The sequence below is a fragment of the Nycticebus coucang genome, chromosome 3, assembly GCF_027406575.1.
Source record: "Nycticebus coucang isolate mNycCou1 chromosome 3, mNycCou1.pri, whole genome shotgun sequence".
Classification (NCBI taxonomy): Eukaryota; Metazoa; Chordata; class Mammalia; order Primates; family Lorisidae; genus Nycticebus; species Nycticebus coucang.
Genome location: NC_069782.1, coordinates 69099947 through 69125239, shown reverse-complemented (window position 1 = coordinate 69125239; position 25293 = coordinate 69099947). Strand labels below are relative to the sequence as shown.

Sequence of the window (25293 nt, the reverse complement as noted above, 5' to 3'; positions counted from 1 at the left end):
CAGCAAGGCTTTACCATCCTCATTTTGGAGCTAAAGGCCAGGGAAGAAAAAATTAGCCCAGGTTCGCACAGCACCTTCGTGTTAGCTATGGGACCCAATCCGTGCCCAGGGTGTGCCGTAGACCCAGCTCCCTCTGGCGGGTGTCCAGGGCTCCGCTGGCCTCCTGCTGGGCCGCGCTTGGGCCGCCGACCTTTCCGGAGTGCTCAGCTCCGTCCCGCCCCTTCGGACTCCAAGGAACTCCACCTCTCCGCCGGCTCGTATTGGCCAATCACTGCGGGCTTGGGATAAACGGTAGGCAGGACAGAGGAGGGGGGGTCCCATGTGATTGGCAGCAGCTTCAGCCACTGGCATGAGGAGATGCTGAGATAGACAGTGAGTTGGTCCAATGGGTGTGAATTCCGAGACGGGCGCAAGCCAATGCTGTCGGGAGGCGGGGCTCAGATGTGTGTAGAAGGTGCCCAGGCGCTTGTAGCCGCTATTGCAGCGTCGTAGGCGCAGATCTGCCGCTGGTGTCCTTGGACGTAGTGTTCCCCACCGCCATGAGCTACACAGGTGGGCTCTGCAGGGTGGGGACCAGGGGGACCGGGTCGGGGACGCAACAGGGACTTGGCGGTGCCGCGCCAGGCTCACCCACACCTCCCCCGGGGCCCCGTCACTGCTCTCTCTGCGGCCACAAAATGGCGCCGCAGAACAGTACTCTAAGGGTCGCTCCCGTCACGCTTCGGCGCCTCAGTTCTCTGTGCTGGTAGCCTGGTGTTTTGGCTTCTGGGCCGCTCGAGGTCTTGGCTTCTGTCACTTGTGTCTGTGGGCCCCGGGCTTCGGTGCTTGAGGTCCCTGCTCCCAACCACGTCCTTCTCTGGCCCGTAGTCCTGGGACCCCGACCCCACAGGTCGCCTCTTCTCAGGCCTTAGCCCTTCAGAACAGTCAGCACGCTCGACTGCCGTCGCCATTGCCGCGCCCTCCCCCGCGCAGTTTTTCTGCAAAACCGCCGCAGCTACCCCCTACTCCTATCCCACCCACTCTCTCTTTTTTTTTTTTTTTTTTTTGGTTTTTGGCCGGGGCTGGGTTTGAACCCGCCACCTCCGGCATATGGGACCGGCGCCCTACTCCTTTAGCCACAGGTGCCGCCCCCCACCCACTCTCTTTTTGCCCGTCCCAGAATTGGGAGAGGCGCCAAGCCCCAGGGGAATAAATAAATATTTGAAGGGTTTGGGCTGAGCACGAGCCTTGGCAAGGTATGGCTAGCTACCACGCTAATTCACTCAACATCTGTCAAAATTTATCATGTCACGTGCTGCATGAGGACTGGGAATACTGACTAGAATTTCTCAAGCACATTATAGGGGAGAACATATCTTAATAGGCAAACAAATGCGTCGAGGATCTATTCTGGACTGGTCAGTACTGTGAGGGGGTTGCTCCATTAAATGGTAAAAAGGTGGCATTTGAACCGAGACTTAACTGGAGTGAGGAAGTAAAGGTATCTGACCCACGAGCAGGAGCTACCTGGCTTATTAGATAAGCCAGGGAAGCCAGTGGGATTTTGAGCAAAAGGGAGGGTGGGTGATGAGATCTGAGAGGACCTTCTCTCCCCCTCATCGCCTCCACCAGGGATATGCTTGAGAAACTAAATTGTCACCAGGTGAATTGCCAAGGCAGCCTCGATTTGCCTTGGTAGTGACCAAAGAGGCTTCTCATCCAGTAGCCATACTAGGCCTCCCTCTTTGGTGGAGGTATTACAAGCTTGGGCGTATGTGGTTGCTGGGTAACCTGCATTCTACTCAGAATGTTCAGGAATGAGAATGGAACTCTAGCCACTAGGGCTCCTTTGTGGGCTGCTTTATGTTGGCATAGGCAAGAAGGTAGTGCCAGTCCTCCCTACTCTATTTCCCAGGTCAAGAGCTTGCCAAGAACCCCCATTTTTCTGGCAATCATATCCCAGTCCACTAGTTCTCAACCAGGGGTGATTCTGCCCCCAGAGGACATGTAGCAGGGTCTGGAGTCCTTTTTGGTTGTCATGTCTTGGGGTGGGGATGCTCCTGGCATCTGGTGGATAGAAATCAGGGATGCTGCTCAACATCATACACTGCTTGAGATTCGTTGCAGTGCCACAAAGAATTATCTAGGCCCAAGCATCAGTAACGCCAAGATTGGGCAGCTCTATCAGAACATTTCTGTAGCTTTTCTAGTTCCAGAGAAAAGATATTAATTAGGGTTGTTGACATTTCTGGTATTGGGATGTAATTCTCTTCACCATATCCTTCCAAGAACTAGAAGATGGTTTTATGGTTTTTAGGGGCAGGACTACTGAAGAAACCAGAAGATGAGTGGTTGGATGCTGTGGAGTAGCTTAATAATGGAGCATTTATTTTATTTTATATTTTGTGGTTAGCAGGCCCTAGCCAGGTTCAAACCCGCCACCCCCAGTGCACAGAGTGGGGTTGGGGGGCAGTGCTCTAACCATTGAGCTACAGGTGCCTGAAGCATTTATTTTTATAGATGAGGTAACTGAATTAGAGAGGTCACTAATGGCCAACCCTGAATTTCAGCTCTAAGTCTTATAGGCTGTGATACCCAAACTAATGAGATAATGATTAGTTTTTCCTTGATCTTGAGAAACTGAAAATCATGGTAGCGTTATAATGGGAATAGACCACTAAAGTGTCCTTTTTTGTTTTGTTTTTTGAGACAAGCCCTCACTGTTGCTCAGGCTAGAGTGCCTGGGAGGGTCAGCCTAGCTCACAATAACTTAAACTCCTACATTGAAGTGATCCTCTTGCCTCACAAGTAGCTGGGACTACAGGTGCCTGCCACAAGGCCTGGCAAGTTTTGTTTTTTGTTTTTTGTTTTTGTTCTGTTTTGTTTTAATTTTTTAATGGAGATGGGGTTTTGCTCTTTTGCTTAGGTTGGTCTCAAATTCCTGAGCTCAGGGGAGCCTCCCACCTTGGCCTCACAGGTGTTGAGCCACCATGCCCAGCCCCCTAACTTGTCTTTTTTTTTTTTTTTTTTGAGACAAAGCCTCAGGCCGTCGGCCTGGATAGAGTGCTGTGGCATCACAGCTCATAGCAACCTCCAACTCCTGGGTTCAAGTGATTCTCCTGCCTCAGCCTCCCGAGTAGCTGGCACTACAGGTGCCTGCCACAACGCCCAGCTATTTTTGGTTGTAGTTGTCGTTGTTTGGCAAGTCCAGGCCGGATTCTAACCCGCCAGCTTTGGTGTATGTGGCTGGCACCTTAGCTGCTTGAGCTACAGGCGCAGAGCCCTAACTTGTCTTTTTAACTCAGTTACTTCGATTTTTTTTTTTTTTTCTTTTTTGTAGTTTTTGGCTGGGGTCGGGTTTGAACCCGCCACCTTCAGTATATGGGGCTGGTGCACTACTCTTTGAGCCACAGGTGCTGCCCAGTGCTACTAATCTATTTATAGAAATATTATCTTACCTCAGTTTCTTTGTGTTAGGAATGGGCAAATAGTTTAGCTGGGTAGTTTGGGCTTGGGATAGCTTGGGATATGTAACCATGAGGTTACCTTTAGGGTACCTGATCCACCTGGACTGTAGTCATCTGACAGCTTGACTAGGGCTGGAGGTCCCACTTCCAAGATGACTTAAACTCCTATGCAGGAGAATGATGCTGGCTGTTCTTTGTCATGTGGCTCTCTCCATAAAACATACTTGGTCATTTCTGTAATTTTGTTTTTTGTTTTTTGTTTTTTTTTTTTCCAGAGACAATCTCACTTTGTTGCCCTTGGTAGAGTGCTCACAGCAACATGGGCTCTTGGGCTTAGGCGATTCTCTTGCCTCAGCCTCCTGAGTAGCTGGGACAACAGGTGCCCACCACAACGCCCAGCTATTTTTTGTTGCATTTTGGCCCGAGCTGGGTTTGAACCCTCCACCCTCAGTGTATGGAGCCGGTGCCCTGCTCACTGAGCCACAAGTACTGCCCCCCATTTTTTTTTTTTTTTTTTTTTTTTTTTCAATAGACACTGGGCTTGGCTCTTGGTCAGGCTGGTCTCAAAATCCTGTCCTCAAGCTATCATCCCACTTTGGCCTCCCAATGTGCTAGTTTTAGAGAAATACTACAGATCTTATTGGTTATGTTGGCTACCTCTGTTTGGGAGGAAAGCACATAATGGGAAGAGACAAGAATCCTTGGAGGATGGTTGCTACCCTATTCTTGGCTCACATCATGGAGGTTGGAGGCAACCTAATCTAATTCCACTTGTCCTCCATTTTTAGTCACTCTGTATTATTGCTTCAAGGAATATACTTTTTAAAAAAAATGAAAAAGAAAGAAAAGAATAAAACTGAGAAGTGTTTGTATTTTTGAGCAAAAAAGATGAAAAGACAGGTTGGCTAAGATAGAGGGGCAGTGCTGTAGAATTAGAACTCTATAGTCCAGCTGTTCAGGAGGCTGAGGCTGGAGAATCGCGAAAGCCCGAGAGCTGGAGGTTGCTGTGAGTCCTGTGACATCATGGCACTCTACCAAGGGTGGTTAAGTGAGACTCTGTCTCTACAAAAAAATTAAAAAAAGAAAATAGAAATCTATAGTCTGGACCGGGCACTGTGGCTCACACCAGTAATTCTAGCACTTTGGGTAGCCAAGATGGGTGGATTGCTTGAGCTCAGGAGTCTAAAACCCACCTGAGCAAAAAAGTGAGACCCCCCCATTGCTACTAAAAATAGAAAAAAAAAAAACTAGCTAGAAGTTACCGCAGGTGCCTATAGTCCCAACTACTCAGGAGGCTGAGGCAAGAGTATTGCTTGAGCCCAGGAGTTGAGGTTGTTGTGAGCTATGATGCCATGACACTCTATCTACTCACTCTATCCAAAGTGAGACTCTGTCTCAGGAAAAAAAAAAAAATCCATAGTCTGCCCTTAGTTTTTTAGAGCCAAATAGGGCATATTTTATTCTTCTCACCCAGAGCTGATCAGGTCAGTGAATTGAACCAACAAGAGATAACTTGATGAGCCAAATCAGAGTTTATTTATATTAGGAGCCACGGCTGGCTAAAGAAAGGCCTGCTCTGGAGAGATAATATTATAAAATAGGATGTTAATGTAGGAGAACAGAATTAGAGCAGAGATTGCTGTTGAACTGTGAAGGTTAGATGGATTGTCTTTCTTTTTTCCCAAAGAACAATCAGGGCCCCTCTCTGCTAAACATACAAGTAGGTCTTTTGCATTGTGGCCTGCTTATTGTATTCCAATATACGTTTCTTTGTTTGTTTGTTTTTTGAGACAGAGACTCACTATGCTGCCCTTGGTAGAATGCTGTGATGTCAGAGCTCACAGCAACCTCAAACTCTTGGGCATAAGCGATTCCCTTGGCTCAGCCTCCCAAGTAGCTGGGACTACAGGCACCCGCCACAATGCCTGGCTATTTTTTGTTATTGTTGTTGCAGTTGTCATTACTGTTTACCTGGCCTGGTAACTTCTAGCTAGTTTTTTTTTTTTTTTTTCTATTTTTAGTAGCAATGGGGGTCTCACTTTTTTGCTCAGGCGGGTTTTAGACTCCTGAGCTCAAGCAATCCACCCATCTTGGCTACCCAAAGTGCTAGAATTACTGGTGTGAGCCACAGTGCCCGGTCCAGACTATAGATTTCTATTTTCTTTTTTTAATTTTTTTGTAGAGACAGAGTCTCACTTAACCACCCCTGGTACTGTTTACCACGCCAGCCTCCGTGTATGTGGCTGACGCCATATCCTCTGTGCTACAGGTGCTGAGGCAAATATACATTTCTTTACGGCAGTGTTTTTCAGGTTTTTTTTTTTTTATCTCACCGCACACTTGAATCTGTAGTTAAACTTTTCACCACACACTTAAATTATGTTGATCAAAGAAAGAATATACTTAACTGTGCTTTGAACTTTTTTTTTTTTTTTTTGGTTGCAGCCGTCATTGTTGTTTGGTGGGCCTGGGCTGGATTCGAACCCTCCAGTTCAGGTGTATGTGGCTGGCACTGAACCTGAACTTTTTTTTTGAAACAGAGTCTCAGGCTGTTTCCCTGGGTAAAGTGCTTAGTGTCATATCTCACAGCAACCTCCAACTCTTGGGCTCAAGTAATCCTCTTGCCTCAGTTCTTCGATTTTAGTAGAGACAGGGGTCTCCCTTTTGTTCAGGCTGGTCTCACCTTGGCCTCCCAGAGTACTAGGATTACAGGTGTGAGCCATCACGCCTGGCTGTGCTTTGAACTTTCTTAGAAAATAATTAATGATCTTCAAAAAATTTTGCAGCGTGCTTAAGATCCTCTCATGGCACACTAGTTGAAAATCACTCCTTTAGGTGTATGGTAGGCTTCTAGCTTCAGTTGTGGTACTTACTGTGGGAAAGGAATACTCATAACCCTGACAGGAGTGCAGCCATTTCAGAAAATCAGGTCAGAAACTCAACAATCCCTTCCCCAGACTCCTGGAGTGGCTCAAGGCCAGAGTTCCTGGAAACACCCTACCCACATCCTGGGTAGTACTAAGGATATGCCTATAATCCTGACCTGCACTAGAGAAGAGCCCAAGGCTCACTTACCCATTTCAGCTATACTAGCTATATTAGTAGGGCTATTGAAAGACTTTTGCTACTGTGTGGGAGCTGACACCTGGTCATTCTTCATTGTCCTTTTCCCCTCTGTTAAAGTCTTCCCTTGTCCCTGGATTGGCCTCTCGCCTTTCTTGCAGACCCTCCCCTGGGTTCTATGCCAAAACCTCTCACAAGCCACATCACCTAAATAAAGTCTGGGGCCATTTTGCTGGTTGAGCAAACAGTGGAGAAGGCAGAGGTCTGGTGCTTTTTACATTATAAGACTTTGCTCTAGGTTAACTCTTCAATAAATACTTTGTTTCTTGGAGACAATTGTAATTAATCATGAATGCTTGGAATTTAGGGATCTCAGGAAGATGTCTAAACCTTGGAAGGAATCCATTTGGATTCCTATCCTCTTTAATTAGAAAGGGTAGAAAAGGTTGGATCTTTGTGGTTTGGGTTTCCTCTATCCTCAGGGTCCAGTTCCCTTATCTAGGAAGTAAAATAAAGTTGGGTTCACAGATCCTTATTTGGAAGCCTTGGAGATGGATGTGTTTTGGAATTCCAGCTTCAGAGAAGTCACACTGGATTCTAGGGCAGCACCCTATATTTAAAACATGAATTCTGCATTGAGGGGGACAAAAACACTGTATATGTTCTCATAGGTCATTTTGGCCCCACAGTGAGTTTTGGCACCATTATTTGTGGAGAACACTTGGTTTTCAGATCTTTTGAACCTGTAGGAAATGCCCAGTCTCCCTTATTAGCTGTGGTGAGGATAAAATGATATCATGCAGAAAAACTGTCTTAGTCCTCTGAGGGGAAGCACTTGTTCAGCACTTGCTGTGATCTTAAGAGATAAAATAGTCTATCAACAAATAAAGAGAATGCCACTGGTTTGAGTTTTTGTTGTAAAAAAGCTATTAGAGGTACAGGCTGTAATTTTCAGGCCATGAGTTGACTCTAATGGGAACAAGCAAATGATTACCTCTGTTATGGCATCTGTTACAATTTCAGTGTTAAGGAGGGGGTGCCCATTGCTCAGTGGTTAGGGTGCTGGCCACATGCTCCTGGGCTGGTGGGTTCGAACCTGGCCGGGGCCTGCTAAACAAACAAAACAAAATAGCCGGGCATTGTGGCAGGCACCCTGTAGTCCCAGCTACTAGGGAGGCTGAGGCAAGAAAATGGCTTGAGCCCAAGAATTTGAGGTTGCTGTGAGCTATGACACCACAGCACTCTACCAAGGGTGACAAAGTGAGATTCTGTCTCAATAAAAAAATAATAATAGTTTCAGTGTTAAGAGTAAATCATTTTAGGGTTGGCACCCATAGGACAGTAGCCACAGCATGGCCATATGCACCGAGGCTGGCGGGTTCAAGCTAGCCTGAGCCTGTTAAACAACAATGACAACTGCATCAAAAAGATAGCTGGGCATTGTGGTGGGCGCCTGTAGTCCCAGCTACTTGGGAGGCTGAGGCAAGAGAATCACTTAAGCCCAAGAGTTTGAGGTTGCTGTGAGCTGTGATATTACAGCACTCTACAGAGGGCAACATAGTGACACTCTATCTCAAAAAAAAAAGTGGGGAAATAGTTTGAGAGTTGAGAAGATAGAAATTTTATATACGTAATAATACTTATTTCCATCTGATTTCTTAAATAATTACATTTAAGAAATATGGGCTCAGTGCCTATAGCTCAGTGGTTATGGTGCCAGCCACATGCACCGAGGCTGGTAGGTTCCAGCCCAGCATGGGCCAGCTAAACAGTAATGACAACTGCAACCAAAAAAATAGCCAGGTGTTGTGGTGGGCACCTGTAGTCCCAAACTGCTTAGGAGGCTAAGGCAAGAGAATCGCTTAAGCCCAGAGTTTGAGGTTGCTGTGAGTTGTAACGCCACAGCACTCTACTGAGGGTGACATAGTGAGACTCTGTCTCAAAAAAAAAATAATAAAATTAAAAAATATATAATATAAAATGCACAAGTTTTTTTTTTTTTTTTTTTTTTTTAAGAGAAAAGATCTTGCTCTATTGATCAGGCAGTGGTGTGATGATAGCTCTCTGCAGCCTTAAGCTCTTGGGCTCAAGTAGTCCTCTTGCCTCAGCTTCCCAAGTGCCTGTGACTATAGGCACATACCACCAAACCTGACTAACTTTTACTTTTTGTAGGGATGGGGGTTCTTACTACATTGCCCAGGGTGGTCTTGAACTCCTGTTCTCAAGCACTCCTCCTGTCTTGGTCCCCCGAAGTGCTGGGATTACAGGCATGAGCCACAGCACCTGCCTATACACACTTTTTTTAATGGGAAAACTAAAATCAAAAGCAGTTTCTATTTCAGATTTGGGGCAGGGTGAGAGATGAGTTATTATTTGCTTTAACATTTTTTCAAAGCTAACTCCCATTCTTGTTTGTATCCTTTTAGTGATTTGATATAAGTATTCTTATTTTAACTGAATGATAATTTGAGTACTCATTTATCAAAATGCATTCCTGACTTAAACGTTTAAAATTTTTCATTCACGCTTCTGGTATAGCAAGTTAAACGTAGCTTGGCATTCCAAACATTATGTTTTGGAGGTCTAATTAAAGTTGAAATCTAGGCTCGGCGCCTATGGCTCAAGCGGCTAAGGCGCCAGCCACATACACCTGAGCTGGCGGGTTCGAATCCAGCCCAGGCCCGCCAAACAACAATGACGGCTACAACCAAAAAATAGCCAGGTGTTGTGGTGGGTGCCTGTAATCCCAGCTACTTGGGAGGTGGAGGCAGGAGAATGGCTTGAGCCCAGGAATTGGAGGTTGCTGTGAGTTGTGATACTACGGCACTCTACCCAGGGTGACAGCTTGAGGCTCTATCTCAAAAAAAAAAAAAAAGTTGAAATCTAGAGATTTGGTAGCTTTCCATGGAGGGGAGGGCCTACCAGCAAGTCTATACTGAAGGATACTCTTAGGTCATTTTCCAGCTGCATGCTTGGGGTAATTAACCACGTTTCATATATGTTTAGGCTTTGTCCAGGGATCTGAAACCACTTTGCAGTCTACATACTCCGACACCAGTGCTCAGCCCACCTGTGATTATGGTAAGTGTGGGCCCTTGGCAATAGTCAGAACATTCTTCCAGAGCGAGCAGTCCGTTGTTTTCTTAGCTGCCTTTGGCTTTGCTGTCACCCTTCTAAGTCTAAACTTGTGTAAAATGGTATGGGGTGGTCTGCCATTTGAATAGCTAGCTAGTACTTTCCTTTGGAGCAATTATGAGAAGGTATCTGTTGAGCAAGCTAGACTGTAAATGATTGATTCCTTTGACCTTTTATCATTTTGTGCCTTTGGTCTTTGATAAAAGATCTGACTTCAGAAAATCCCCTTGAGGGACCAGGAAAGACAGTGGATAATCAAAATCCAAAGGATTGGTCCAGGGAAAACTGAGCTATTAACTTAGCCCCCTAACCCTGGAGGAGTACCGCTGTAGAAGAAAAGCTGAGTATATAAATCTAACAGGCTTTTAGAGGTGTAGTCAGGCTGCCTCAAGCTAGTGAGCTCCATACACACAGGGTTGAGTGAAAAATATTTGATCGGTTACTCAGGTGTGGATACAAACACTTAATCCCTTGATTCAGAAGACACTACCAACACAATTCACAGAGGCTGGTCTTTTGGGTGTCTGTGACTGAGGATGTCTGTTAAAAAGGAGTCCTCTTTGGAACTAATAAGGATAATATCTTGGTTACTGAGATGGGTAATTTGTTTTACTAAGAGGATTTAAGACTGAGCTTACACAGGTGACATCCCTCAGGAGTCTCAAACCTTTTAAAAATGTTTTGGATAAGAAGGTATCAGGCATTTTATAAATGAAGAAAAACGTGATTTGTTTGCCTTCAATCCCATTCATCAATCCTTTCTTTAATGAATCATGATTTTGCTGTTTTATTTAGGAAATCTATGCCTAACTCAAGGTCACAAAGGTTTTCTTCTAAATGATCTTTAGGGGCGGCGCCTGTGGCTCAGTGGGTGGGGCTCTGGCCCCATAAACTGAGGGTGATGGGTTCGAACCTGGCCCTGGCCAGCTAAAACAGCAGTGGCAACGGCAACAAAAATAGCTTGGGGGGTGGGGTGGGGGGGGGCGGTGCCTATGGCTCAGTCAGTAGGGCACCGGCCCCATATACCCTGTTTCCCTGAAAATAAGACAGTGTCTTATTTTAAGGTGTGCTCCCAAAGATGCGCTAGGTCTTATTTTCAGGGGAGGTCTTATCTTTCCTGTAAGTAGGTCTTATTTTCAGAGGATGTCTTTGGGGAAAACGGTACCAAGGGTGGCGGGTTCAAACCCAGCCCCGTCCAAACTGCAACAAAAAAATAGCTGGGCGTTGTGGCAGGTGCCTGTAGTCCCAGCTGCTCAGGAGGCTAAGGCAAGAGAAGTGCGTAAGCCCAGGAGTTGGAGGTTGCTGTGAGTCCTGTGATGTCATGGCACTCTACCGAGGGCGGTAAAGTGAGACTGTCTCTACAAAAAAATAAAAAAATGGCACAGTCCCGGCAACTCGGGAGGCTGAGGCAAGAGAATCGCCTAAGCCCAAGAGCTGGAGGTTGCTGTGAGCTGTGACGCCACAGCCCTCTACCGAGGGCGACAAAATGAGACTGTCTCAAAAATAAATAAATAAATATTCTTTTAGGTATTTTAATTTCAGGTTTAAATTTGGTCTACAGTCTATTTTGAATTAAATTTTCTACAGGATGTATAGGACAGGTCAAGATTTTCTTCTTCCTTTTTTTCTTTTTGGCATATAAATATACAATTGTTCCAGCACCCATTTGTTGAAAAGACTATCTTTCCTGTATTGAATTGCCCTGGTACCTTTGTTGAAGATCAGTTGACCATGTATTGTGGTTCTCTTTCCAGATTTTAATTCAGTCCCATTGGTCTGTACATCTAAATTTTCTTCAGTAACAGTCTTGATTACTAGATAATTAAGTCTTGAAATAAACTAATGTGAGTCCTCCAGGTTTGTTCTTTTTTCCAAAATTGTCTTGGACATTTTAGTTCTGTGCTTTTTAACCGTCATTTCATCAGGGTTTTTTTTTTTTTTTTCCCCAAGACAGAGTCTCACTCTGCCGCCCTGCATAGAGTGCACTGGCATTGTCATAGCTCACAGTAACTTATGTTTCTTGGGCAACCTCTCGAGTAGCTGGGATTATAGCCGCCTGCCATGATACCCAGCTAATTTTTTTATTTTTAGTAGAGATTTTTGAATGAGATAGCTTTCAGTCTGTAGATTATTTTAAATCTATAGATTAGTTTGGATTTGTGTTGTTCTTTTTTTTTTTTTTTCATTTTGATAGTTAACTTTATTAAAAGCACCAATTTTTTTTTCTTTTTTTTATTGTTAAATCATAGCTGTGTACATTAGTGCAATCAAGGGGTACAATGTGCTGGTTTCATATACAATCTGAAATATTCTCATCATTTTTTTTTTTGTTTGTTTTCTTCAGGCAGAGTCTCACTCTGTCACCCTGGTAGAGTGCCATAACTCACAGCAACCTCAAACTCTTGGGATTGAGCAATCCTGCCTCAGCTTCCTGAGTAGCTGGGACTACAGGCATCCACCACAATGCCTGGCTAATTTTTCTGTTTTTCAGTAGAGATGGAATCTTGCTCTTGCTCAGGCTGGTATAGATTTTACTTTGGAGGAATTAACATCTTAACAATATTAAGTTTTATGATCCATGACCACATATGTCTCCCCACTTATAGAGGTTTTTGATTTCTTTCATTAATGTTTTGTAGTTTTCAGCACACAGTTCCTATACATATTTTGTTAGAGTCACACCTAAGGGCTGTGGACAGTGGCTCACACCTGTAATTCTAGTACTTTGGGAGGCCAAGATGGGTAGATTGTTTGAGGCTAGGATTTCTATACCAGCCTGGACAACATAGTCAGACCCTGTCTCAAAAAAACAAAGCTGATGTGGTGGAGCATACTTTTAGTCCCAGCCACTCAGGATGATGAGGCAAGAGGATCGCTTTAGCCCAGAAGTTCAAGGATGTAGTGAGCTGTGATCCTACCACTACATTCCAGTCTGCCCAACAGAGTGAGACCTCTTCTCTCTCTCTTTTTTTTTTTTTTTTTTTTTTTGAGACAGTCTCAATCATGTCACCTTTGGTAGAGTGCTGGGGCGTCACAGCCCATAGGAACCTCAAAACTCCTGGGCTCAAGCGATTCTTTTGCCTCAGCCATCTAAGTAGCTGGGACTATAGCCACCTGCCACAACGCCGGGCCATTTTTGTGTTGCAGTTGTCATTGTTTAACTGGCCCAGGCCGGGTTCAAACCCGCCACCCTTGGTGTATGTGGTTAGCACCATAACCACTGTGCTACAGGCGCCGAGCCTCTTTATTTATTTATTTAGACAGAGTCTTATTCTGTTGCCCTGGGCAGAGTCCCATGGCATCATAACTCACAGCAACCTCAAATTCTTGGACTTGAGCAATTCTGTTGCCTCAGTCTCCTGAGTAGCTGGAACTACAGAGTGTGTCACTATGCCCAGCTTTTTTCTTTTTCTTTTTTTCTTTTTAGTAGAGACGGGGTCTTGCTTTTGCTCAGGCTGGTCTTAAACTCAAGAGCTTAAGCAATCCACCTGCCTCAGCCTCCCAAAGTGGTAGGATTACAGATGAGCCACCATGTTCTCCCATTAAATACATTTTGAAAAACAGTGAACCAAGCTCTTACCATTTTAATATTTAATATTTAATCTTTGTCAGTTTACCTGTTTTATGTAGTTGAGTAATTTACAAGTGGTTAGAATTGTGTATTGTTTTATTTTGCTATGTTAGAAGCATTTCCGGGTGGTGCCTGTGGCTCAAAGGGGTAGGGCGCCAGCCCCATATGCTGGAGGTAATGGGTTCAAACCCAGCCCCGGCCAAAAAAAAGAAGCGTTTCCCTGTGCTACATAAGGCATAATAAATTCTTTTTAGTGCCTACACAATATCTTACTGTTATGAACGGATAGACTTTTAATCTGATTAATCTAATATGTAGATGGGGCGAGGTGGCTTACTCACACTGTAATCCTAGTACTCTGGGAGGCAAAGAAGGGTAGACTGCCTGAGCTCAGGAGTTGGAGACCAGCCTGAGCAAGAGTGAGACCTCCATCTTGACTAAAATAAAACTAACTGAGGGTTGTTACAGGCACCTTTAGTCCCAGCTACTCAGAAGATTGAGATGGGGATCACTTGAGCCCAGGAGTTTGAGGTTGTTGTGAGCTAGGCTGATGCCAGGGCACTCTAGCCTGGAGCAGCAGAGTGAGTGAGACTTTGTCTCAAAACAAACAAACAAACAAACAAACCTAGGCTGGGGGCAGGGCCTCGTGCACGCTGGGAGGCTGAGGCAGGTGGATTGCCTGAGCTCACAGGTTCGGGACCAGCCTGAGCCAGAGAAAGACCTGTAGTCTGAGGCAGCAGAATCACTTGAGCCCAAGAGTTTGAGATTGCTGTGAGCTGTGATGCCATGGCACTCTGCCGAGGGTAACAAAGTGAAACTCTGTCTCAAAAAAATAAAAAATTAAAAAATAAAACCTCTAGGGCAGCGCCTATGGCTCAGTCGGTAAGGCGCTGGCCCCATATACCGAGGGTGGCGGGTTCAAGCCCAGCCCCCACCAAACTGCAACCAAAAAATAGCCGGGCGTTGTGGCGGGCGCCTGTAGTCCCAGCTACTTGGAGGCTGAGGCAAGAGAATCGCTTAAGCCCAGGAGTTGGAGGTTGCTGTGAGCTGTGTGAGGCCACGGCACTCTACCGAGGGCCATAAAGTGAGACTCTGTCTCTACAAAAAAAAAAAATAATAAAACCTCTGCTACCTTAAAGTTGAACATTTAATTTGTTTTCTTTTGTTGTTGTTGTTGCAGTTTGGCCAGGGCTGGGTTCAAACCCGCCACCCTTGGTATATGGGACGGGCACCCCACTCCCTGAGCCATAGGCGCTGTCCTAATTTGTTTTCTATTTTTGCTCTATAAATGTTGTTTACTGTGACCATCTCCTGTTTTTTTTTTCTTTCTTTAAACAACCTTAAAGTTCCCTACTGAGCAGTGATTTCATCTTCCTCTGAGTCTGGAAGTGAATTGGGATGTTCTTTCAGAAGGAGCTGGTCTCTGTGAATCCCCAAACGCCAGTCTAGACAAATGCTTCGTCCAGAAGGGACCAACTGGGGAGTTCATCAGGGTTTCTCTAGGTTTAGCAAGTAGCACATAGCATGTGTTGTCAGTCTCAAGGGACTTCTGACAGCTTGCTGGTCAAGAGAGACTGTCTGCCTTTCCTGGGAACATAAAGTGGTGCTCACAGAGTTGATGCCCATTCCTGCTTCCTTTCCTATGCCTCCTCACTCCATCTGGTAGCTCTTTGGCAGCTGAAATCTGGAGTGATTATATTGTAGCCTAATAAACAACCCCAGTGGGTCTGTCTTTCCATCCCCATCTTGTTTCCTGGATAGGTGGTGTCCACTATTGCTAGTGCAGACAGCCACCTCGCCAGGTGCTTGTCAGCCACCAGAACTAACTGCTTGTACCTTGTGTGGCTTTGTCAGCCTCTTTTTTTGCTTGTCAGCATGGCTACTTAGCCCCGTTTTCCTCAAGTGGTCAAGTGGTTGTCAGCTCCTGACTGTCCCATGCTGCTCTCTGGTTATTAACTTTTCCTTTAACAGCAAGCAGTACTCCATTCCTCAGCAGTGCCTGAGACTGCAAGCCTTTGCTCCATGTGTGGTCATAGGATGATAGCTATTGCATAAATAAGTGGATGAGAAGCCTTTGTTTTGGTTTCCCTAGCCCAGGGAGATTTTTGTTTTGTGAGCTCTCAAGCCAGTAGTTCATTAAACATAGTGGTCATACATAGTTCCTCAGCTGGTACATCGCTCTTCCATTCTGTTCGTGCATTGATTTGCGGAGGAGCCTGAGTGGAGGACCACACCCCACCTGTTCGCTCTGGTTCATCTTTTCTGTTCACTCGTGCATGTTATACTGTGGTCTGGATATTTGCTCCTGTCTCCCTGAACTCTAGTCCCCTTCTTTGGGATGAGCATGTCCTGTGTGCATGGCAGAAAGAATATGGAATAGGAAGCAACTGAAGTCTCACCAGAAACAAGGTATAATGCACAGTTAGTCCTGGCAGCTGACAAGCTCCTGGGCAGCAAGTGGCCAGGGTCACTTGCATTGTATTCTCAAGCTCAAGAATACCACTGGGAAAGTGATTGCCTGTTTTCATGCACTCTTCTGGGGAAGAACTGTGTGTCTGGTTGACTCCAAGTTCCCATATGACTTTGCACTTGAGCAGTTCTTAGTGGCTTTTATGTTTCTGAAGAATCATCATGTGTTGCAATCAGATCCAGAGCATATTTAGTTTATAATCTAAACTAAAGCTAGCAGCTTTTCTCAAGCTAGGGATTGTCCTTCCCTCTCTGATGTGTTTAGTACAGCACACTCAGCAGTTCAGAGGCTTGCTGATTCTTCCTGATAAAGCAACCATTTGGGGTACTGCAACCATTTGGGGTGCTAACCCTAACCCAAACGTGGCTACCCAGTGGGTACCTGCCCAAGGTCAGTTTCCCCACTCCAGATGGCTTTGTTGGATGATTTGGGCAACATGATTTTAGAGTAGCTGTGGACTTTGCCAGGCATCTTGTTCAACAGAGTCTATGTGAGGGGCTGTAAACTGATCAGTGCTTAGCTTGGGGAGAGGACGTCATCTTCTAATTCTAGCTCTTCAAGGGAGGAATATAGGAGCCAAGTTTGTTAGATGAGAGTATTTAGAACAGGAGGCTGCTTAAATAACAGATGCTCAAAGCCACAGAAGGCCAAGCACCAGGGCAGCAAATTGCCTGGGTCATTTGCATTGTATTCCCAGGCTCAAGCCTTTTTGATTCTGAGGCACAGTCTGGTGTGACCAGTCAAGTGCTAGAGATAATTGTCTAAACTTGTGCCAGAATTAAGCTCTTGCATTGGAAGCAGTTGTGAATGTAATTGCCTTTTTACTTTTTGTAGGATATGGAACTTGGAACTCTGGGACAAACAGAGGCAAGTATTCCTGTGCTTGGTTATGTTTCTCTGCTACTGTCCACCTTGGCTAGGGTTGGGGGAGGGGGGGACTTTGGATGTCCCTGGGGCTAGGAACTCCTTTACAGGCAATACTTATCAGAATGACTAGAGTCCATCTAATGGCCTTGGTGGCCTGGGTTCCCACTTTGTCTCTGTGTTTCTCTCTTTGTCTCTGTCTCCCTTCTGGCCCCTGCCATCTGGCTGTTTCTCTGTCTCCTTCTCTGCAGGCTACGAGGGCTATGGCTATGGCTACGGCTATGGTCAGGATAACACCACCAGCTATGGGTATGGTATGGCCTCTTCACACTCTTGGGAAATGCCTAGCTCTGACACAAACGCAAACCCTAGTGCCTTGGGTAGCGCCAGTGCTGATTCCGTTTTATCCAGAATTAACCAACGCTTAGATATGGTGCCACACTTGGAGACAGAAATGATACAAGGAGGCGTGTATGGCTCAGGTGGAGAAAGGTGAGTGGCTACCTGCCTACTAAGGTCAGAGGCTGTGCATGGGTGCCTCCTGCCTTTCCAGACACACCTCTTTCTGCTTCTTCCCTCCTTGCTTGGTGCTGCTGGGGCTCCCTGTGGGGTCCATTGCACTTCCTTCTTTGACCTGTGTTCTCCTACCCCTAACCAGTGGTACCTTTGGTGGAGAAGCAAGCCCGGATTGGGCTGACTTCACTGTACCCTCGGGATGGCTCATCAAGAACAGAGTGCTTAGTGGCCCTTCCCTCCTGGAAATCCATTTGGAGTTCTCTCAAGACGGCCTCCTGTATGGTGTCAGGGCAGGACAGATTGACTTTGGTGTAAAGGGTGGGACCAGCCTTTGAGACTGACCACTGTGGGCTGGGTCATTCCCACATAAAAGACGGGGTAGAGATGGATACTTCCTGGCTGCTCCTGTGCTTTACAAATATGCACCTATTAGAAGCACCCCTGTGAGGACCTGCTGCCGTCCTCATTTTGCACATGGGGAAACTGAAGTGAAGGCAGGTTACACCCTGAAGACACCCAGTGAGTAAGTGGTAAGGCTGGACCTTGTGCCCAGATCTGCCTTACTCCAAAGCATCATGCTGTGGGCATTTTCCATTAACTAAACTGGAATTGGCCCTAGTGCGAGGCTTCAGTGAAGAGGGCATACGTGTCTCTGGTGTAGTATGCAGCAGAGCTCTGGTTAACAAATGAGAGAGACCAGAGAGTAGGGAGAATCATGGCTGGGCACTGATGGAGCCAAGTGAGGCTCCAAGGCTGCACTGAGTAAGAGGGCAGGGCACAAGGGGACTTGCTGGCATAGTCCCTGTGTCCCTGCGCCAACAGTTGCAACACTTGGAGCTGAGGGAGTAGGGTAGAGGACTTGGGCTTGCCTTGTACTGTAATTTCTTGCCACAACCTGGAGGCAAGGAGAGCAGTAGCTGTTGCTCCCACAACTGGTGCTTCCTCCTTTGGCCCAGGTCTGGGGAGTAGGGTGCAGGGAGGTATCCTTGTTTCTCTGAGGCCTGTGCAGGTATGGGTTGCAACTATAGTTAAAACGGCTGTCTGTAGTGCCCTTTCTCTCCTGGGCAGGAGGTCTGGCCTACCTTCCCTGTTGTGTATAAGGTTTGACATCTAGCCCTGGGCTGCAGGGTAGATTGGACACAACTCTTTTTCTGGCCCCTAGGCAAGCTTTTGATGTCTTTCCTGGGAAACACTTCCCCTTTTGTCTTATTTCTTTTTGGATGGTGAGGGGCTTTGGAGGGTTTGGGTTCCTCCAGCCATGTAGATTGAGACCAGCAGTGTCTCTCATGGGCATTATCAGTGTCATTGGCCAAACATTCATTGTGCTGGACTACCCACATCCGGCATGGTAATGGGCCCTGCCTTCTAAGAAGCAGCCTTAAGCATTGTGGCTGCCACAGTTGGTACAAATGTTAAAAAGGGCCATGGTGGGGCGGTGCCCATAGCTCAGTAGGTAGGGCACCAGCCACATACACCAAGGCTGGCGGTTTTGAACCCAGCCTGGGCCTGCTAAACGACAATGGCAACTATGACAAAAATATATACGGGCGCTGTGGCGGTCGCCTGTAGTCCCAGCTGTTTGGGAGGCTGAGGCAAGAGAATCGCTTAAGCCCAAGAGTTGGAGATTGCTATGAGCTGTGATGCCATGGCACTCTACTGAGGGCAACATAGACTCTGTCTCAAAAAAAAAAAAAGGGTCATGGTGGGAGTTGTTCTTCCCCTATCAACTATCAGTCTTAGGTCACCAAACTGGTTCTTGGTTACATTCAGGCTTGGGACAGTGGGGCCCCTATGAGGATGTCATCTGAGGGGCCCTTTCTGCTTCTAGAGCTCTTTCTTCCTAAGAGGCCAGAACCTTTTAACTGGCATCTCTGAACATTGAGCCTCCTGGAAAGGGCAGGGTGGGTGCTGGAGCTGGGCTTTTTGCCCCGGGACCAGGGAGTTGTGGAAGGGGTCGGAGCAGACACCTGGAAATGAGGAACCTTGAGATGGCTCCACCTGATTCTTTCTTGTGCCTCTGCAGATATGACTCCTACGAAGCCTGTGACTCAAGGGCTGTTCTGAGCGAGCGTGACCTGTACAGGTCAGGCTATGACTATGGCGAGCTTGACCCTGAGATGGAAATGGCCTATGAGGGCCAGTATGATGCCTACCGCGACCAGTTCCGCATGCGTGGCAGCGACACCTTCAGTCCAAGGGCTCAGGGCTGGACCCGGGATGCCCGGAGCAACCGGCCTATAACCTCGGGCTATGGGCGCATGTGGGAAGACCCCATGGGGGCCCGGGGCCAGTGCATGTCTGGTGCCTCCCGGTTGCCCTCCCTCTTCTCCCAGAACATCATCCCTGAGTATGGCATGTTCCAGGGCATGAGAGGTGGAGGCGCCTTCCCAGGTGGCTCCCGCTTTGGCTTTGGCTTTGGCAATGGCATGAAGCAGATGAGGCGGACCTGGAAGACCTGGACTACAGCTGACTTCCGGGTGAGTAGAGGAAGCCTTCCCTTTCTGACCCTTGACTGGGGTGCAGCAGAGGGCCAGGAGCCACCCACCTGACTCATCCTCTTCATTCTGACCCAGACCAAGAAGAAGAAAAGAAAGCAGAGTGGCAGTCCTGACGAGCCAGACAGCAAAGCTACCCGGACGGACTGCTCAGACAATAGTGATTCAGACAATGGTGAGCCTGGGTGGCACCAGGCCACTGCCCCTTTCCCCTATGGGACATCAGGGCTTAGCTTGCCTCCTGTCCTCTTTCAGATGAGGGCACCGAGGGGGAAGCTGCTGAAGGCACTGAGGCTACAGAGAAGGGCTCCAGAGCAGTAAGTGGCCCCTGGCCCTGGGCACTTCCTGTGTGCAGGTAGGGCCTGTGACCACCAAGCTGGGCTTCAGAGCAGTGTTCCCCACAGGGGCCACACACGGGTAATACTATGTTATAGTACACTGTGCGCGCAAGCTACCAGCACAAAGAGGCAGTGTGACCTGGTAGAAAGTACAGGGTCCTAGCCAGAGGCATGGTTTTCTTGTGGGAAAATGGCGGGGGTGGGGAGCAGGCACTCTGTGCCAGGTGGGGTATGGAGAAAGATATGAGACTCCTGGCACATAGCTGCCTTGTCACTTAGAGCTGTTATAAAAAACTCCACCTTTTAATAATTGGATTTTGAAATTGTATGTTAGGAAGGAGAGGATGAGGAGGGAAAAGAGGATGGGAGAGAAGAAGGCAGAGAGGATACAGAGAAGGGTGAGTCTTCCAGGGTGCCTGGGAACTGGGGTAGCTCTTCCAGGTGCTTGCAATGGGAGGGACCTGGCTGAGGGCACAGTTGTGGCATGTATATGCCCAGCTCGGGGCCTTTCTTGTGGGGCTGAGTATGTGCTAGCAGGGGGTTCTTCTTTCTCCTCCTCCCCCTTCCCACTCTGCCCCCATTTTTCCTAGGCAGAGGCAGTGGATGACCCCTGCCTAGCACGTTGGTTTTGCCTTCAGGTGGGGGCAGCAAGCGAAAGTGTGGGGAACCCCAAGCACACCCCTTACCCTTGGTCCCTCAGTAACATGCAGTTCCGAGTCCTCAGTGGCTGGTATCCGAGCTGGGACCCTTGGTGCAGTTTTTACGGCTCTGGTTTGCGTGTCCTCTCCCTTAGCGCCTCTCCAGCCCCAGTTGGGAGTCCGTGTCCCCCCACCTGAGTGATGAGCGTCAGCAGGTACCTAATAGTAAATCCAGCCTCAGCCCACTGTTGCCGCGGTGCCCGGTGGGGGGTGGTCAGGGCCATGTAAGTGGCCTCCCTGCGTCCCACCGTCCAGCTTCTCTGAGCATACGCCAGTGTCCCCACCAAGACAGCCCCTCCGTGCTTTCTAGCCTCCTACTGGCCCATACTGCAGAGAGTGTGGGTGTTCTAGAGAGCAAAGGGGTCAATGCCTGGCCCTCCCTCCTTAGGGCCTAGGTCAGACCCATTCCTATCCAAACCTGTTTGTGGCCAGAGGCCTTGCTTGGACAACTGTTCTCAGATGGACCCTCTGGAGTGGACAGCGGGTGATTCAGCCAGAGGCCACAGGGCCTGCCTTGTCCTGGCAGAGCCAAGCTGGTGATTGTGCTTGTCTATTTCCACAGGGTCCATGACCACCCAGGATGACAATGACCAGGCCAAGCGCAAGTTGCAGGCCAGCAAGAAGAGTCAGGATAAGCAGAAAAAGCGGCAGCGAGACCGCATGGTGGAAAGGTAACCAACCAGCTTCCCTCCACCCTTTTGCCTCTGCCTCGCATGGGGCTGCCGCCAGGAGAGCAGGGCTATAGCTCTGCCATCTCGCCGCCCTCTGGCCTCCCTTGTGAGCCACCACCTGCTCAGCTGTGCATGGACCCTGCTTCCCGCCAGGCCCAGCTCCCAAGGCCTGACTCGTCCCCTTCCCCTCTGTGGCCGCCTGGCGACCGCTGGCATCTGTGGCCTGAGACCCGACACAGCTGGGCACCGTTGCTAAGAAGCTCCGGCGCTAGGTCACTCAGCGCGCAAGTCCCGAGGTGCACTGGGGGCCCGATGCCCCTGAGGGAGGGGGCCAGCTCATCAGAGACTCAAGGTCCAAGGCGCCTGTGCTGTCCCAGCTAGCTGCCAAGAGGCCGCCGCCGTGCCCAGGAGTGATGGCAGCACCTGTGGGCTATGGCAGCCTCGGGCCTGCCCTCTGCCCTGCCCACCGGCCCTGTCAGGCCGGGCCTGTCTGCGGCTGAGTCCTTCACGCCCCTTGGTCGGGTCTGTCTGCCCTCAGGGCTCCCGCACTGGCGCTTGCCTCCTCCTCCTCCGCCTCAGACTCTTGCTCTTGCTGGACCTTCCTCAGCCTCGCCGGCGCCCGGCCCCTGGGCTCTCCAGACAAAGCTGACCCCGTGGCCCAGATAAGGACGTCCGGCAGAGGTAGGGACCCGCCCTGAGGTCTCAGTGGCGGCTGGCCTCCTCCGCCCCTTGCCACGGCGGCCTGTTCCAGCCTAGGCCCCAGACCCCGGGCTTCTGCTGTGGACACCAGGCCCAGACAGAGCACCTCGCCCAGGTGACTCCAGGCTGCCCTCTGGCAGGCCGGGCGGGCGTTCTCCTTCCAGCTCAGACTGGTCTCTTCTTGGAAGAGGAAGATGAGGCAGCAGGTGCCCAGGCCTGCTTGCCTCCCATCCCTCCCGACACCACCCCCAAGCATTCTGAGCAGAGGATGGGCTGGGCCTTTGAGTCCCCCAGACCCCAGAAGGAAGATGCAGCACCTTTTCGGGCCCTGCCTCGGGACTGCGTACTCCACTCTGCACCTCAGGGCCACCTGGCTCATGCCAGGGCTTCCTTCCTTCCGGTCCCCATCTGGGCCAAGTACACAAGCTCCTGCCCAGCCTTGGTAGAGAGGCCCTCCGGCAACTTTCCAGCGACTCCTTGCCTGTTGCAGTAGCAGCTGCCTCGGGCTTCAGCCTCCTGCCTGTGGGAAGGAAGAGCTCCTCCCCTGTCCCCTACGTTGCAGAAACTGCAGGCTGCAGACTTTCTGTCCCTTTCTACTACCCAACCCCACTGGTCCCAGCCTGTCCCTCTGCTGGGACCACACTTCAGAGGTCCAAGGGCAAGGCCTGTTTGAGGGCCTGCATCTGGGTTGGGTGAGGCAGCAGCACTGTCCCCTGGAATCCTCACAGCCTCAGCCCCTTTTCCTTCCTGTGGCAGGATCCAGTTTGTGTGTTCTCTCTGCAAATACCGGACCTTCTATGAAGATGAGATGGCAAGCCACCTTGACAGCAAATTCCATAAGGAGCATTTCAAGTATGTAGGCACCAAACTCCCTAAGCAAACAGCTGACTTTCTGCAGGTAAGCCTTAGAGCAGCACAGCTGCTCTTAGTTTTTCAGGACCCTTGGGACATAGGGCAGCCTATATGAACCTCAATATCTCTGGCAGGAGTATGTCACCAACAAGACTAAGAAGACAGAGGAGCTCCGAAAAACAGTGGAGGACCTTGATGGTCTGATCCAACAGATCTATAGGGACCAGGATCTGACTCAAGGTGAGGAGGTTCCACCCTGCTCCCACCTGGCAGGGTCTCAGTCTATCCTCTGGTTCTCAGTACAGGTCACCACACCTTTCTATTTCTCCAGAGAAGGTCAGTGAGAATAGCTTAAGACCCATGTGGAAATGGACGGGGGATTTGAGAAGCTGGGCTAGTTCTCTTCCCAAACTTGGGGGTCTGTCTTAGGTACCTGGGACCAGTAGCAACTCCCTCCTTCATTCCCCTACAGAAATTGCTATGGAGCATTTTGTGAAGAAGGTGGAGGCAGCCCACTGTGCAGCCTGTGACCTCTTCATTCCCATGCAGTTTGGGATCATTCAGAAACATCTCAAGACCATGGATCATAATCGGAACCGCAGGGTGAGTGGCCACAGGTATCTCCCTCAATCCTGTGCATGGACTGAGTGAGTCCTCTGGGGAGGTTATGTGATTGTAACTTCTGCCTATTCATGATGAATTGTAGCAGAGGCAGGGGCAGGTAGATAGGAACATTTCCAGACCAATGCAATCAGTACAGCTACAGAGTCAGGGATGGCCAGTGGGACTCTACCTGGGAGAAGGTGACATCAGACTGGACCTTAAGAATCATTACACTATGGGCTATGGGGATCTCCATGTGCATAGGGGCCAATAGCGCAAGCTTAGGTTCAAAACCAAACAGAGACATATGCATTGCAGGTGTTGCTGGAAGACAGTTTGATTTTAAGGTTCATGTGGGCTGCACTGAAGAGTCCGGGCTTGCTCCTTTAGGCAGTGAAGTTAGTCCTGGGGGACTAAAAGGATTAGAATTGGTTTTGAATGAGAGACTTCAGTTCTCTGTAGTGACAGTGGGACCAGGTTGATGGTTGTGGAAACTCAGGGTTTAGAAATGCCACCAAGAGGCCTAGAAAGATAAAGAAAATGTCTGTTGGTGCGGCAACATAGAAGCCTCAGATTCTTGGGTTGGAAACTCACAGAGATCGGGAGAGAGAAAATTGTACTGGATAGAAAGCACAAGGCATTAAAACTTTTGGAAAATCCAAGGAGAAATGAGTGATAGCAAAATAACTCAAAATTCGTCCTGAAAGAAGTAAAAAATGAAAAAAAAAATTGTAATTTGTAACTATAGAGGTTTGGAAGGTTGATGAAAGATACTTAGAAGACAACTAGAAGTAGTTGGTTTATTGAGATAATTTGAAAAGTTTAAATACTATACTTTTTAAAATTCTAGGATATAGGAGCCTCTCTCTAGGTACCTACCTGGCTTGCCTCCTTCCCCAACAATCCCCCCCACCCCCCAAAAAAATGCAGACTGTAGAAATGAATGGAGTGCTTCTAATTATTATTATTACTACTACATGGGTTGGTTTTTTTTCTTTTTTGCCTAGGCTTGACTTAAAATTAGTCTTGCCACTGAAGCCTCCTGAGTACTTGGGACTACAGATGCATGCCACTGTACCCAGCTAATTGTTATTACTTTTTTGTAATGCAGAAATTTTTTTTTTTTTTTTTTGAGACAGTCTCAGGCCTAGCACCATGGGTAGGTGCAGTGGTGTCGTGGCTCACAGCAACCTCCACCTCTTGGGGTCAAGCGATCCTCTTTCCTCAGTCTCTTTTTCTATTTTTTTTTTTTTTTTTTGTAGAGACAGAGTCTCACTTTATCACCCTTCAGTAGAGTGCCGTGGTGTCACACGGCTCGCAAGCAACCTCCAACTCCTGGGCTTAGGCGATTCTCCTGCCTCAGCCTCCCGAGTAGCTGGGACTACAGGCGCCCACCACAACACCCAGCTATTTTTTTGTTGCAGTTTGGCCTGGGGCTGGGTTTGAACCTGCCACCCTCGGTATATGGGGCCGGCGCCCTGCTCACTGAGCCACAGGCACCGCCCTCTTTTTCTATTTTTAGTAGAGGCAGAGTCTCGCTTTTGCTCACGCTGTTCTCGAACTCATGAGCTCAAGCTATCCACCCAACTTGGCCTCCCAAAGTGCTAGGATTACAGGTGTGAGCCACCATGCCTGGCCTTATTATTGCTACTTTTTTTTTTTTTTTTTTTTTTTCTTTTTAAGATTCTCACTTTGTAGCCCTCGGTAGAATTCCATGGTATCATAGCTCACAGCAACCTGAAACACTTGGGCTCAGGCGAGCTCCTTGCCATAGCCTCCTGAGTAGCTGGGACTACAGTCACATACACACACACACAATGCCCAGCTACTTTTAGAGACAGGGTCTCACTCTTGCTCAGGCTGGTCTCCAAC

At 48.3% G+C, this 25293-nt stretch overlaps 1 protein-coding gene across 5 annotated transcripts in view; it reads left to right on the top strand.

The window, feature by feature from the left end:
* The first annotated feature begins 422 nt into the window (after positions 1 to 422).
* Positions 423 to 25293, top strand: part of AKAP8L (A-kinase anchoring protein 8 like) — a 42098-nt gene continuing 17227 nt past the window's right edge. The window contains exons 1-14 of one of the 5 annotated variants that reach the window (XM_053584398.1): positions 463 to 552; positions 9516 to 9590; positions 16520 to 16552; positions 16801 to 16858; positions 16961 to 17041; positions 17208 to 17342; positions 19089 to 19542; positions 19639 to 19735; positions 19816 to 19877; positions 20233 to 20296; positions 21159 to 21267; positions 22723 to 22864; positions 22953 to 23058; positions 23291 to 23421. In XM_053584398.1, coding sequence (XP_053440373.1) covers positions 540 to 552; positions 9516 to 9590; positions 16520 to 16552; positions 16801 to 16858; positions 16961 to 17041; positions 17208 to 17342; positions 19089 to 19542; positions 19639 to 19735; positions 19816 to 19877; positions 20233 to 20296; positions 21159 to 21267; positions 22723 to 22864; positions 22953 to 23058; positions 23291 to 23421 — 1560 coding nt within the window. In that variant the 5' untranslated portion in view covers positions 463 to 539. Of the gene's footprint in view, positions 553 to 3914; positions 3933 to 9515; positions 9591 to 16519; positions 16553 to 16800; positions 17042 to 17207; positions 17343 to 19088; positions 19543 to 19638; positions 19736 to 19815; positions 19878 to 20232; positions 20297 to 21158; positions 21268 to 22722; positions 22865 to 22952; positions 23059 to 23290; positions 23422 to 25293 lie in introns of those variants that run through there. The other 4 variants (XM_053584401.1, XM_053584397.1, XM_053584400.1 and 1 more) reach the window with 4 other exon arrangements.